Source organism: Rhea americana, unplaced genomic scaffold, assembly GCF_003343005.1.
Source record: "Rhea americana isolate MKP2758 unplaced genomic scaffold, rheAme1 scaffold_166, whole genome shotgun sequence".
In the NCBI taxonomy this organism is placed as follows: Eukaryota; Metazoa; Chordata; class Aves; order Rheiformes; family Rheidae; genus Rhea; species Rhea americana.
Genome location: NW_028185772.1, coordinates 1,768,268 through 1,782,296, shown reverse-complemented (window position 1 = coordinate 1,782,296; position 14,029 = coordinate 1,768,268). Strand labels below are relative to the sequence as shown.

The following is a 14,029-nucleotide window of genomic DNA, read 5'->3' as shown; positions in this document are numbered from 1 at the left end:
GACCCAGCAGAGCGTCGGGGCGGCGAGGGGCCGAGCGGCCCGGGCCCTGCCAGGCGCCTCGCGAGCGAGGGCTCGGGTGACCCGCGCCCGGGTCTGCGCCTCCTGCGCGCCGGCCGCTACTCGCGCGGGGAGGAAAGGGCCCGAGGCTTTCCCGCGCGAGGGGGAGGCAGTCACGTGCGAGGGGGTTACCGGGTCCTGCCCTGTGTTGGCGGCTGTCGGCTGGAAAGAGAGCAAGAACAAAATTTTGTGAAGGAAGCGGGGAGGAAACCTCCCCCCACCAAGTGTGCGAAGAGAAACCTGACGTGTTCCTGCCCCGTTTTGTTGGTCGTGACGCGTTTTGGACAATTTTAACAAAGAAATCTACACCTCCCGCATCTGCTTTTGAACTTGTGTATCTCCCCTTCGCAGAAGGTTTATAGCTTGGCTCAATTACTCATTTTGAGCAGGGAGGGGAGGAAACGTTACAGGGATTTGAAATAGGTGGTATAACATAGCCATATGCTATTTATGCAGCAGTTTCTGCAATAAATCTAATTTGGTGCTGTCAAAAAAAATTAGACTTATTTGATATAGCAGCACATTAGTAAATGATTGTGGTAGCTTTGAAAGTTGTCATTCACTCTGCTTTACTTATAACAGAATCTTGCAAAGCTTTTTTTTTTTTTTCCTTTTTTTTTTTTCCTTTTTTTACTTTTTTCTTTTTCCCCGAGCAACTCTGTGAGAAATCTCTCAGTTCTTTGTCCTGCAGCTGTAGAAACTGCAAATATTTCCACAACTGAAAAGAAGGTCTTGCTTTAAGGTAATTGAAGAAGGGGATGGAAGAAAGAATAACCTCTATTGTTAGCAATTATATGAATGTATAGGCAGAAAAATCAATAGAATGGAGGGGAGGAGATGGATTTCTCCCTTGCCTACAGGTTTTCATAGTGCAGCTGAAATTGTTTATCTCATTATACAGCATGTAGATAAATTAGCTGCTCTGCGTTATTATAGAAGGTAAAATATTTTACCTGCCATGATAAGACCATATGCTGCTTTACGAAGACGGATACTGAATGATCTGAAATAAATCGGTGCTCTCGTCTTCTGGCAGTGGCTTTTAGAAATTTCTAAGCTTTATGTCCTGATAATACACAATTATTTAAATATCTTACTATTTAAACATTTATACATATTAAAGATTATTACATAAACATTTAAATGCCATTAATGAACTTTAAAAAGAGAAATAAAGAAAATGTAAATACAGGAGTAAAGGAGAAATCTAAAATCAGCACTTAATTTTGGATATAAAAGTCTATAAATCACCTTTTTTTTCATTTTCAAAGTGTTTAAACATGGTTGACAATTTAATGTCTTGTCCTGCAATACAGATTTCTTAAGGAAAAGGCCATAGTGCATTTTCAGAGTTCAGTCTTAGATTTATCTAAATCTTTCTCCGTAGCATTTAAACTGCAACTGGTCACATTGAATTTCTCTAATGATTTCATCCTTTATACATCGCATCAGGTTGCTGAGGCAGCCAAATTGCTACTGCATGTAGAGTGCGGTTCAGGAGCAGTAACAATACTTAAAGCGCTTTGGAGCGAGCAGTGAATTCAGATGAAATACAGAAGAGACTAACTGCTGTAGAAAACAAGCATCTTTTAAAAGGTCTTTTGTTTTGAGCATTTATTATTCAGCACTAACAGTAATAAGTTTATGCGTGTATATCAAATGTTTACTTTGATCTCATTCAAATTAGGTTTTCTATTTGTGTGACTAATGACAACAGGATAATGATTCTTTTTTAAATCATAAAAGTCTTTCAGACACATGTATTCCAGACTGCTGGATTTTTTTTTTTTTTTGATGGATGTGCTACCGGAGAAACATTTCTGATTTGTTTCAGTTCTAGGACCTTTCTCTCTGGAACATATGAAAGCTTGTTTTCCCAGTGAGCTAAAATGTATTTTTTCTGTCAGCGCTTGGTATTTGTTATATGAACTTAAGCAATCTTAAAAGATGCCTTGTGCTTTTAAAAACRTAATGAAATTTGTTTGTTTTGTTCACCTGCGGTGATTTTTTGTTTGTTTGTTTGTTTGTTTTTCTTCCTATGCAGGATTCTGCTCCTGAAATTACTACCTAGAAATAATTTCAACAGAGAACCCAAAGGGTCCTCAGTTAGAGACTTGATCGAACTTGATGTTTTAAGAACATTAGCTATAGGCTGTCATCTCTGTAAAAGGTAGTTGGTGAATGGGGGGGGGAAGTGAAAAATTACCTGCGCGTGCCAGCTTTGGCTGCCTCGCTGCTCTCGTCACACCCTTGCTCGGTCCCGTAGCGCTGGCGATTGGTCAGGGGAGAAAGAGGGAGCTGGGGGAAGCCTGTCCCGAGCCAGAGCGGTTCTGCCCCTGCTGCCGACTGCTCGGCAGAGCTGACCCGCTTTCCCTCRGCACTGGCAGCGTGGCCAGCTTAATAACCGTGCTACCACTGGTTGCCCCTCTATTCCAGGTGATCTGAGTATCGAACTACGTTTTTGCAGGAACAGGAGCAACTGTTCGTGATTATCTTCTCCTTGTGGGTCATGTACCTTCTACAGGGCTCAAATCAAAATAAGAAATAAGGGTTTCTCCGTAGTTAGGTGGGACACTGCTGCATATTCTTCTCGTTCCCGAGTTCCTCTTCTGTGCATTTCCAGTGCTGTCTGTGCACTCTCGGGAAACTCGGGTAGTTTCCTACAAAAGAAGAGAATAGCCACAGGAAACATTCCCTTGTAAATGCAGGCACTAATCCCTATATAAAGGATCTATCAGTAACAAGTTGCATCAGTATTACATTGTTATTCAGCTAAACTTGCATAATATTTGTCAGTGGAATTTTTATTAGAGTCAAATTCAGACCTAACATAAGTATAACTGCATTTCTGCTAATGAGATTGGATTACCTCCTGGATTTGCTCCCAGAAAGCTTTACTTTAAATTCCTTTTTAGTAGAAGGGAAATAAAATGGGTGGTTCATTATAATTGCACACAGAACTTAAAGTATGTATTTTATTTTTTGGTACTGTATTTTATCTTGATGAAAGAATTCATTTTTTTCTTATTTTTCAAAGGATACTCAGATATATGCAGTGAAATTGAAAGATATTTATTATTTTAGAAGAATGAGACTGTTGAAGAGGCCAGTTAATAATTCAGGACTTAGTGGTTATCAGAATCTATTTGTGAAAAGAAATATGGTCACAGGAATTGCTAAAAATAATGTATCCTGTTGACAATATGAATTTAGTCTTAGCTCTGACAAAAGAATCTTTACAATTCCTCTCACCATGGAAGGCAGTGTGTTAATAGGGTTGCATGTGTGTGTTTTACAAGGTTTAAAAAGAGGGGAAAAAAATCTAGATTATTTCATTTCTGAAGTGTTGCATTTTAAACATCTGTAGGTAAGTAAAAGCTGTGTTCCAGGTAAAAATAATTTACAGTGATTGGCCACTTTTAGCTCTCTAAATCATTTACTGTAATCTTATTCATTCTGCGATTCCCATTTTACCATTGTGTTTGTAGTTAATATCTTTGTTACGCAGCATTAAAATGTCAGTCAAAAGATTTTCATTTGTTACTTTGATTTATTTACAATATTTTGCTTGAGCCTTTTCCACTTCTTTGCATAGCTTTAAAAGTCCTTCTCATAGATTCTGTCAGTCTTTACAAAAAATACAGAAATGAAAAAAACATATTAGCTGTTGATGTTAGCAAATGATCATTAAAATGCATTATTTTACTTCAGTGTGATTTCTTCTTATACCCCAAACCACTCCTCACAAAGACAGAACTGTAAAGAACTTTGTCTTCTGCTGGTTAGCAGAACTGGATTGAAATCCATGCCGACAGTTCATTTGACAATGACCTTGAGGGGCTTTGCTTCTTGAAGAAGAAAGCAGAAGCTTGCGGTAAACAAAGTTCACTTCTGACAGATGGATTGAATGACAGAAAGGTTGCGAGTGCCAGAATAGCCCTGGCAGAGGAGGAAATGTTCAGTGGAATCCAACAGGAGAGGAGGTGTGAACAGGTGCAGGGTTGCTGACGGAAGGGGAACCAGATGGAAGGAGCCAGAGCCAGTTTATTTAAAGGAAAAGGCAGAAAACACTGAAAGGCTGTGCGATCAGCGGCTAAAAGTGTGCATGGAAGAAGGTAAAAATTCACAAAGCAAAACTGCACAGTGGGATATCTAGCACTTAACATAATGGTAGTAATTTGTGAGTTTAGTTTTAAAGTTGCTATTGAAATACATTTTTCCCTTACTTGTGACAGCATAAAGATGAGAGTTTTATAACCTGACCCCCAAAAAGAAAAAGATTAACTATCTATTATTTCTAATAATAATGTGCAGACAAAGTTCCACTCAGGATAATGTTAATATTGTGCTGTAGTTAACCAAAGCAAAAAGAGGGATGTGAGGCTGGATTTTTATTTTTAAATCACCTGCTCAAATCTAGCTCCTGTGATACATGGGTAGATAAGTATGTCTTTTATTGCAATGTTTTTTTTAATATTTAAGCAAATCAAGAACAGTCAGGTACAGTGTAATGTTAGGCTGGTCTTTGTGGTCACAGCTTTGTCCGTTTGCTCTAATACATGATAACCTTACTGTATGTTGGGGGAAAAGTCTAGCTTACCCTAGTTCAGATACCCCTGCAAATCAAATGTTTTCTTTGAAATGGTTGACCTTCTGGAGAATACTTTGTTCTGTCAAGTCATTKTGCTTCTTCCCAGGCTGCTCATGCAAAGCTTGGACCTTTGGAGGTAGCGAATGTGTTCAGGTCTCATTAACCTCCCCAATAGTTGGGTATAGTGGACAACTTGAAAGGATCAGGCCAGTGCCTAGTTAGCTTAAACTACAAGTTATGTGCCTGTCCCAACAGGGTCTGAGAAATTGGAAGCAACTGCTCAGCAGTCGTTCGTAATACATCTGTGATCTACTGGATCATTCAGCTGTGCTGATTTGGTCCGGATCAGGTGTGGGCTCACAGTCACTTTCCTTTCGAATTAGGCAGAGCGTGCAATGCAGTGTTTATGCTGACTTTATGCCAGCTGCAGTAGGACAGATGATACCTGATTCAGCATAAAGCTTGCTGGTACGAAGTTAACGTACCAAAAACATTGGTTTTTTGAACAAATTTGAATTGGCAGAGTGAGTTCATAGCAGWTAAGTCTCTACATCATTTAGCTGCATCATTTTTTTGATTAAATAATTAGGAGCTTGAAGGCTGGATTTACTGTATTAGCAGGCTGAGCCTTATAGTGCAGTTTTGCAATTGTTCTAAGCTGATCTATGTCTATGTTGCCGCTGAGAAAGCTAATGCCATCTTCTGCTATGCCCATATTTCCAGCCCCTTGCTTATGCTGATAGTGGAAGGCTAGCACCTTAGATTAGATAGTTCAGGGAGCTGATCGAATTGAAAAAGAATCATTTGTTCTTGCTGGACAAGTTGAATGAGTGCTAATCACAGGATATAAAAAAGGACTACACCTTATACTGGCACTGTTGCCTTACACTGGCTTAAATCTATCATGAAACTGCATGTTCAGAGACGGCTGGTACTGAATTCAGGAATCACCATATGTCAAGAAAATTACTCCTTTATTTTAAATATAGTGAAAATAATTTACACTAATTTACATAACTTTGTATACACAGAGTGAATGCCTGCAAAAATCTATGATAAGCAAACATTTCAACATTCAGCCGTTTGTAAAAGTGGCTTGTGAAACAAGAGAAGCAAAGAGGAAGAGAATATTCCAGAGAACAGAGCGCAACACTGAAACACTTAGGACTATGTACTCAAACTTCACAAAAACCACTGTAATGAATCTTCTCATCCAATTCATATACTGTYGTTTCTTTATGGTCTCATCAGCCTAATAGTTCACAATCTTAATATCATTGCAGGATAGATATTTACATACAGAAGAATCAAATTTTGGGTTCAGTCAGTATATTTGACCTAATATAGTATGTTAATTACTGTCAGAGACTTTTTTTTTTCCCTTCTCTGCCAATGAAATAAGGGACAGTTAATGATAATACTTAGGTGTGGCTTGGTATATAGAGAGTTATCCAGATTGAAAAGTAGTTATTGATTACATTCAGGAGCTGATAGCTTTCAGTTTATATTTTCTGAAGGCAAAATACCAAAGGAATTAAATCATCTTATAGATGAATTGTTGACAATTTTTTTTCTGTTATTCTGAATTTAAAGGCAGTAAATAAATGCTCTCGTTTCATTTTGTTGCTTAATCTATTTCGGTTCATAGCAGTAGAGRTAGAAAATGGTAACATCAATTATGAGTATACTCAAGGTAACTATATTCAGCTTCTTTATACTCTGTAATTCCTACTTTCGTAGAATGTGGATCTTGTGTCTCAGTTCCTATCCCTTTTTCGTCTTTCTCCTGTCCATCAGTATCTCCAATAAATAGTAATTTTGAAGTTGTTTTCAAGTACATCAAGTGTTCAAAAGTAGAATAAGAATCTTTTTCGTGCATAGTCTTTAATGAGTGATATCTTCTGATGCCTCAGGCAGGCTTTAAAGGGCAATGTGAAAGTCTTGGACTTTGCATTTTATTGTTTCTTTGACCTACTAATATTAAGTGCAAAGGTATATAAAAGTTATAATATGGTTCCAATTATGTAATTACATTCCAAATAGAGAAATCTGGAAATAAATTTCAGCAGGAGCAATAAAGTCATATGCACCAATTACCCATCTCAGCAAAACCGAAATTCCCAGGAAAAGGTAGAATTTAGTGAAACAGTAGAATTCAGTGAAAAAATCCATTATTTGGATTCTGTGGATTGGAACACAGTTGTATATCCTATTTTATTATTTGTGTTGTGGGGAAAATAGTTATAAGCTAGTTTACCAAACAGTTGTAATTAATCTCTTGACAAAAGTTGGAAATATGGACAGAGCTTAATCTTTTTTTGTATCCTCCCCTGAAAGTGTTCCTTGGATTTGAGGTGTTTTTGTGAAGTAATAGTACCCTGGGACAATTGTCACTTCCAATCTTTTATTTCAGGTAGTAAAAGCTTTTTTTATGTATATTTGGTTCATTAACCTACTTTAGAAGATATTTCTATAGCATCTTCTAGCCTTTCAGATCTATATTTAAAGAGCAGCAGCAATCTGAATGTTTAATTTCTTAACAACTCCAAGCTTCTGACCTTTACTTCTCTCATTGCTTGCAGTAGTTTCTGCTTAGCATAGTTTTGAGAAGAAAGGTCTGGCATTTCGTTATGTTAGGATACACTCTGTATCTATAAACTAATATAACTAGGCACCTTACATCTTAAAAATAAATCTAAAACTATTTTTTAAACCTGAGTTCTCAGGAATAGAACTATATGCACTCTTGACACAGTCCTCTGATACTACCAAAAAATTAATACAGCAGTCACTGCAAAATTTGGCCATACAAACGTAGACTGTACTGAAGCTCACCGAACACAGTGTGCTGGCTGGGGCAGGTTCCAGCAACTTGAGCTTTCCACTGAGAAGACCTGGCAGCGGGCTCCTGAATCAGCATCCGGTCAGTTCCCACAAACTCACGTAGACACAAGAGCAACTCAGTGGGTAACTCCCCCAATGAGATACAGGAAGGGCAATTTTTCAGCTCCTTGGAGAGGTTTAAAAAAGTGACCTGATCATGATGCTTTTACAAGTTATTTCCACGCAATTCTTGTACACGCATGCATGTGTATGTCGTCTTAATTTATTTTTGGACATAGGAACGTTTGTTTCATGCTGCCTCTTCTTACTGTAAATGCACAGAGAGCCACAATATCCAACCAGTCTAAACATGTGCTGAAAAAGTGAATACCTTTATTAAAAAAAAAGATCGCGGCAAAAAATCTACAGTGTTGTGTAGGAAGAAACCAGAAAATACTATCTTCCCAGTTATGTCCTTGGTCACAGCAATCATAGGTATTAATAACGAAGTATTAGGTGAAAATATGTAGGCCTAGGAAGTAGGCTATGCTTCCTCTTGCAGAGGAAGATGACCAAGACCACCAACACCAGGCACAGGGTTCCTTGGAGTCTGACTTAAGGGAGAAGGAGAAATCTGACACTGAATCTTGGTTATTGACTTGACCTTAAACATTTCAGCGAGGTATATGCTCTAGAGGTCTGTTAACTTGCGTGGAAATAACTAATTTTGAATCATAGCTGCACTTAAAACTGGCRTTTACTTATTTACCTACAGGATTTAGAGTCTTACTGTGTTGCATTTCCTAGTCTAAATACTTGAAAATATTCAAAGATTTCAGATAGTGTATCATATAACTCTGGAAGTATGTTCTCCAGTATAAATATAAATAGATTACTTCACTGCTGTTAAATTGAATGGCARATCTGAAAGGAGCTTTAGGAGTTTTACATTAATGGAGAGAATGATTTAGGACYGTTTCTGGGGAGAATGACTTTTGGTTGTGTGATAATTTCCTTTTTATATTTGAAAAACTGTCCACTCACCAGGAGAAACCGAGCCGTTACCCTTCTGTGTACAAATTAGCTATGATATGAAAACATATATGAGGACAGAAGGGAGGAATTGTGAAGCCTTTTGACCCAAAGTATGGTCTTATTCTATGTGCCTTTTTTATCACCTTTATTACTGTAGTATCTTAGTACTTTCTGATAAGGCAGTAAGAGTCTTTGCAAATATTTTTCTGATGTTTCCCCTAACATGACTAGGGCAGGTAGTATAACCTCTTGTTTCAAGTTCTGTTCATTTTTATTGTGATTGCTGCTATGTGGTTTTTCCCTGTTGCTTGAGAGAAGAACAAAGATGAGCTCTGATTTTTCCATTATTTCCTTGGCACTTGTAGCTGAAATAATAATATGAGCAACCTGTGAGAAGACAGTTCAGAAAGCTAGCTTAGTAGAAAGCTTGCAAGGTATACAGCRTAAGACATTGTACCCAAAGGTATTGGCCAAAATCTTGAAAAGTTTCAAATTAACATAAGCTTTCAAGTCCTGTTTTCAAAAGTGGCATAGTGCTGTGAATGATGTAAACGCTCATGAGCTAGATTTATGTAGAGATGCTGAGAATTAAACACTTMGGTACTTTCTCAGAATTAGCCTAAACTGAAAAAGTTTGCTATAGAGAAGCATATGCTACATGTTCATTTTCAAACATACTAAGAGGGGAAGTTTACCTCCTCTGGAAGTGCTGAGGGAGCCCCCAGCTGAGTGTGTTCCCTCTTCTGGCAGGGTTTGCTGTGCAGTCGGTCGCAGTGGTGGCCTTCCTGGCTAACAGTTAGCTGGGGAAAGGTCCAGACTCTCCTGCTGAGGCAGGCGGTGCAAGCATCAATATCAGACTCGACTGGCTCTCTAGCTTCCCAAGTGTGAATGTTGGTAGTGAGTTCCAGGACTGGTCATTGACCAGCAGTATTGTCAGTTCAGATACCTCAGATGTTTGGAATATTAAACGCTAGCTACTCCTTAATAATTTATATACTCCAGTTTAAAATATGTATATATGAAAGCCTAAAATATGTTCTAATTATGTTTTAATCGTGATTATTAAAAATGTCAAAATAAGGTTCTGATAACCTCTGGTGTGCTTCTAAGCTAAGACAATGGCTACAATTTTTTAATTTGCCTGATTAAGTCCATAGTCCTTACTAATGCAGCTGTTAACTTTTTACAAAACATCACACACTGATCTCATGGAAAAATCAATATAGGGAGCATGGTTACTTTACATCGTAGTTGCTTTGTGAGAAGACTTACTGGCAACTTCCAGCCAGAGACCTATTTCTCCACTAAAATTCATCCTATATTTTTCATTTTACATTTTTATTGTTACTATTTTTACTGTAAGCAGAAAGTCTTGCAGAAATACCTACTATTGATCTTGCAGAAATACCTACTATTGAAGTGCATTGTAAAATTCAAAGTTCTATCATTCAAAATTTTGTTTTGCAGCCAAAATCACTAAGCTTCATATTATTTATATCAAATTTTACTTTCGCATCACTAGATTTTAACGCCTTCCTTTTCCTTTATTGAGAAGGCATTCGGCAGATATTAGTCTTCCATTGAAAATGGAGAAATCATCCAGTTTTTATTTATTAGTGATGGGAAAGTTTTTATTAAATCTGGTTGCTCATATTCAGGTATACTCTGAGCTTAGTTTCAAGTCAAAATGAATCTTTACTTTGTTTACAGTGAGGACTTTTTTAAGGCTTGCAAATGATGGCAATTTCCCTTTTCATCATTCTTGTGCTGTAAACTACAGTTTATTGTGGCCTCTGTTTTATCATGAAATTTGGAAGTCATGGCTTTCAGGCACTAAAAACTGGTATTCAGTTCGTTGAGATACGTGGACAAGTTAATTATGTAAGCCGCTCTCAACAGCTATAGCTCAGCCTCAGAACAGTCCAAGTGTTCAAAACTAAAATCATGATGGAAAACTTGTACTTCAGAACGGAGCTCAAGCAGGTGGGGCATCTGGTCTGTATGTGAACAAGTCTTTGATGGTAACTTCTCACTTCATTGCATAAAAATGAAAATAGCCATGAGTTCAGTGCTTGTGCCTGGATAAAACTGACCACAGTGATGGCCAAATCCAGAATTATTTTCAGACTGACAGACATTTATTTATTTTGTGTTTCACAATGGATGCTATGTGAGGAAACTTTAATGTTTGCTACTGTCTCCAATTTTGATTCAATCTATGAATTCTGTTAGAGCACAGGCTGCTGTAGTTTAACCACGCCACACCATTTTCAGTGATAAAAGTAGTTGATGCTTTAAAAAGTTCCGGTACAATAAGCCTTTAGCTTTCATTTATGATTCAGATCTTACTTATACCATCAAAAGTAGCCAATTGTTACTTTGTTTTTTATTGTCTGTGTGCTTTCCCTTAGTCAAGATATTTAAATACAAGAAGTTTTTAATAWGAAAAGTTCTCAAGTTCTTGCAATATGAAATTTCTGTGTCTTCATATTAGTTCTGGAGGACTATAACTGTTCCCTGTCTATTCATAGCCTTTCTTTTTCTTAAGCCAAGAAGTTTCCATTAAAATAATTTTATTGAAATAGTTCTGGAGTAGAGTACCAGTCATTCAGTGAAACAGTAGAAATACATAGTAAGTGATATAGGCAGATGCTGGCTCACTTTCTTTCACATAAAGTAGCCAGTGTCAAACCTTCTAAAATTCTTGCAGCGTTTGTTGTTTGTAGCAGGAAAGTTACCAGTAGTTCCTGAAATCTCTAGGGCCCTAGATCATTCTTCTGTATGTTTTATTCATTGATGTGAGTTGGTGTTTTTTCTGTATGTGTAAAATATATTGAGGAAATTTCCTGTAGGAAGGCAGACAGATTGAAGTTGGGGGCAGGGGAAATGTCCACTACTGATGTGGGTGAAAGACTCGCCCCTCTTTTTTAGCTTTGGCTTCAGATCTTTTTGTTCCTCAGCAGCTCTAGGCCCCTCAGGCGTTGCTGTAAGATATTTAAACGTAGAATATGTGGCACTAGAAACATCTCAATCCTGAAATTTTCTAGGTGCTAGAATTGAGACTAGTCAGTTACCCTTCTACTTAAGACTCATCTGTGTCTTCCTAGCCTTCCAATCAAGCTAGGCTTACAAGTCTTCCTAGGCTTACAGTCACGCTCTTATCCACTACACAAAACTACCTGTTTTCACCCACCATGGATACACTTCACTTCAGATATAGGGAGCTCCCCTTGCCTCCATTGTTTCTGAACTCCTGTTAGTTTACTCTACATAGTAGGTAGCACAAGTGAGTGGCTTTTTTTGGATGGGTCCCCTTACCAGAGGGTTCCTGGTGGCTGCAGATTCTCCATTTGCTTTGAATTTGCCCATTGGCATGTCTCCTTTTTAGACAGGAGGGACCCTAGCAGTGAGAAATGGATGTTTACAGGTTTGCSTTGGTAGCTTCAGCTGTGCAGCCTGATGCATGCTGAAGGCTACCCCTAGCTGAAAGCCAGCCAGCCAGCTGTGTACCAGATGACAACACAGCACCCAACTGCACACAGCCATCTCGCACAAGACACTACTAAATAAAATACTGTGCTACTGTCACTTCTTTAGCTGAAGGTGTCTAGGGGCTGTGTTAGGTGGTAGTGCATTTTATTAAGCAGTCCAGTGCTCTTGACAACTGTCTGAACATCAAAGATGTTTGGAAGGGGGGAAGAGAGGGGTTTGAATAGAGTGATTTCCAGCAAATACGGAAAGATTTTTTTATAATAATGCTTTCCATACTTGGAACTTAGACTTAGGAAGTGATACATACATCAGTCTCTAGGATAGACCCAGTATAGTTTCAAAGTAATTCTGAGAATAATGTGATAAAGGTGCAGTTCGTTGTATGAAATTTCCTTGGGGAAAAAAAAAATGTTTCCGTATAGCTACAAGCTCTGTATTTAAATGTATTCTCTATGTCAAATAAGTCTCAATTCTATCTCAAAAAAAAAAAAAAAAAAGCCTGTGACTTTAATGAGAGTTTTGCCTAAGGTAGAGCTTGCAACATCAGGACCAGGAATTAGTGTAATGTGACCCACCATTTGTATTGCTTTGGGGTAAATTTAAGAGAGAAGATTTAACATTGTGTGTGTCATGCTGAGATATTGCAATATCTCGGATGGGTTATTAGGCACTAAGCCAAAGGTTAAGTGCAGCAACCACATGAGATATGGCTTTATCCTTACATGATCTGTACTCATATTTTGTTTTTTGTTGTTCACTGTTATGGGTACTATTGCTAAACTAAACAAAACATCCATAAGACTTTATTGAAACCTAAGCTATTAAACATAGTTTTGATAGAAAACTGTGTGCATGTATGTCATTTGAAATCTAGAAATCATCCCCCATATGTGTGAACTCCCTGAAATTTTGAATCTAGATCCAAATGTGTGCCTGATTTGAATATTCACAACCTTTGGGAAAGTCTAGATCAGAATTTGCAGTTCAGGACCTTTTCTAATCTTTATGCATATCTCTTTTTGCTTTCTTATTTTCCATGCTTTTTTTTGCTTGGCTTGCATTAAATAAAATGCTTCAATGGAGTGTGGTTGTCTGGCATTTGTTTTGCCTCAGGAATAGGTTGCCCCATCTTGCATATCTGGTCAAGTAAATTGCTCTCTTGCCTGCATACTTCAATAATAATCCTGGGCTTTAGACCTTCCTGTACAACCCCCCAGTGAGCAGAACCACAAACGGCTGTATTGTAACGGATGCATTCATCTCCTATTTACATAAATTAATAGTTAAAACTTGTTTGGTTGCTTAAGAAAACTCATTAGGCTTTTAGAATAGCTGTATTATGAGCACTGTGGAGATTGCTCCCATTGACTTATCTCCTACTGATTCACTGGGAACTGGTCCATCTTGGGATCAGGTCCCTAAGTTTCATGGCAAAATTAAATATATAGCATATAAAAGAAAGATCAAATAATCTGTTTAATGCAACGTGGACATAGGAAAAATTCCTTATGAAAAAGAAATTGTGTTTAAAATTTTATAAAATAAAATATTTTTGTCTAGAAGGGTAGCTTTTACTCAGGAAATAGATCGCACTTTTTATCCATTTTTTACTAGTCACTGGAGAATGTTTGACATTGCAAGAGAAAGGTCAGTTTGTGCAACATGAGGTGGGAGGGGAATGTTTCATGTGAAAGGCTTGGCCAGATTGCCTTTGTCATTTTTATTATTAACTGAATGATTTTCCTGCTTTACTCCTCATCTTCAATGCAGAATTTTAATTTTTCTTTATTTCCTATTTGGCTTTTATAGATTGGAGAAAGAGAGCATTCAGAACAGCATTAGCAATGAAGCAAAGGCCCGAGCCCTTCAGGCCCAGCAAAGAGAGCAGGAGCTGACACAGAAGATGCAGCAAATGGAGGCCCAGCATGAGAAAACTGGTGGGTGGTAGGGAAAGATTAGAGCCTGGGCACTCGCTCACAAGCCAGGCCCACGCCTGACTGTGAAATGACATCAGGAACACCTGTAACCTTT

General features: G+C 37.9%; 1 protein-coding gene across 5 annotated transcripts in view; it reads left to right on the top strand.

Annotated features, from left to right (window-relative positions):
* Positions 1–14,029, top strand: part of SDCCAG8 (SHH signaling and ciliogenesis regulator SDCCAG8) — a 112,844-nt gene that overhangs the window by 47,213 nt on the left and 51,602 nt on the right. For 4 of the 5 annotated variants that reach the window (XM_085300600.1, XM_085300597.1, XM_085300599.1 and 1 more), the window contains exon 14: positions 13,808–13,935. The exons of the other annotated variant lie outside the window; for it this stretch is intronic. In XM_085300600.1, the coding sequence (XP_085156726.1) occupies positions 13,808–13,935 (128 nt within the window). The remainder of the gene's footprint in view (positions 1–13,807; positions 13,936–14,029) is intronic. 5 annotated transcript variants of the gene reach the window in all.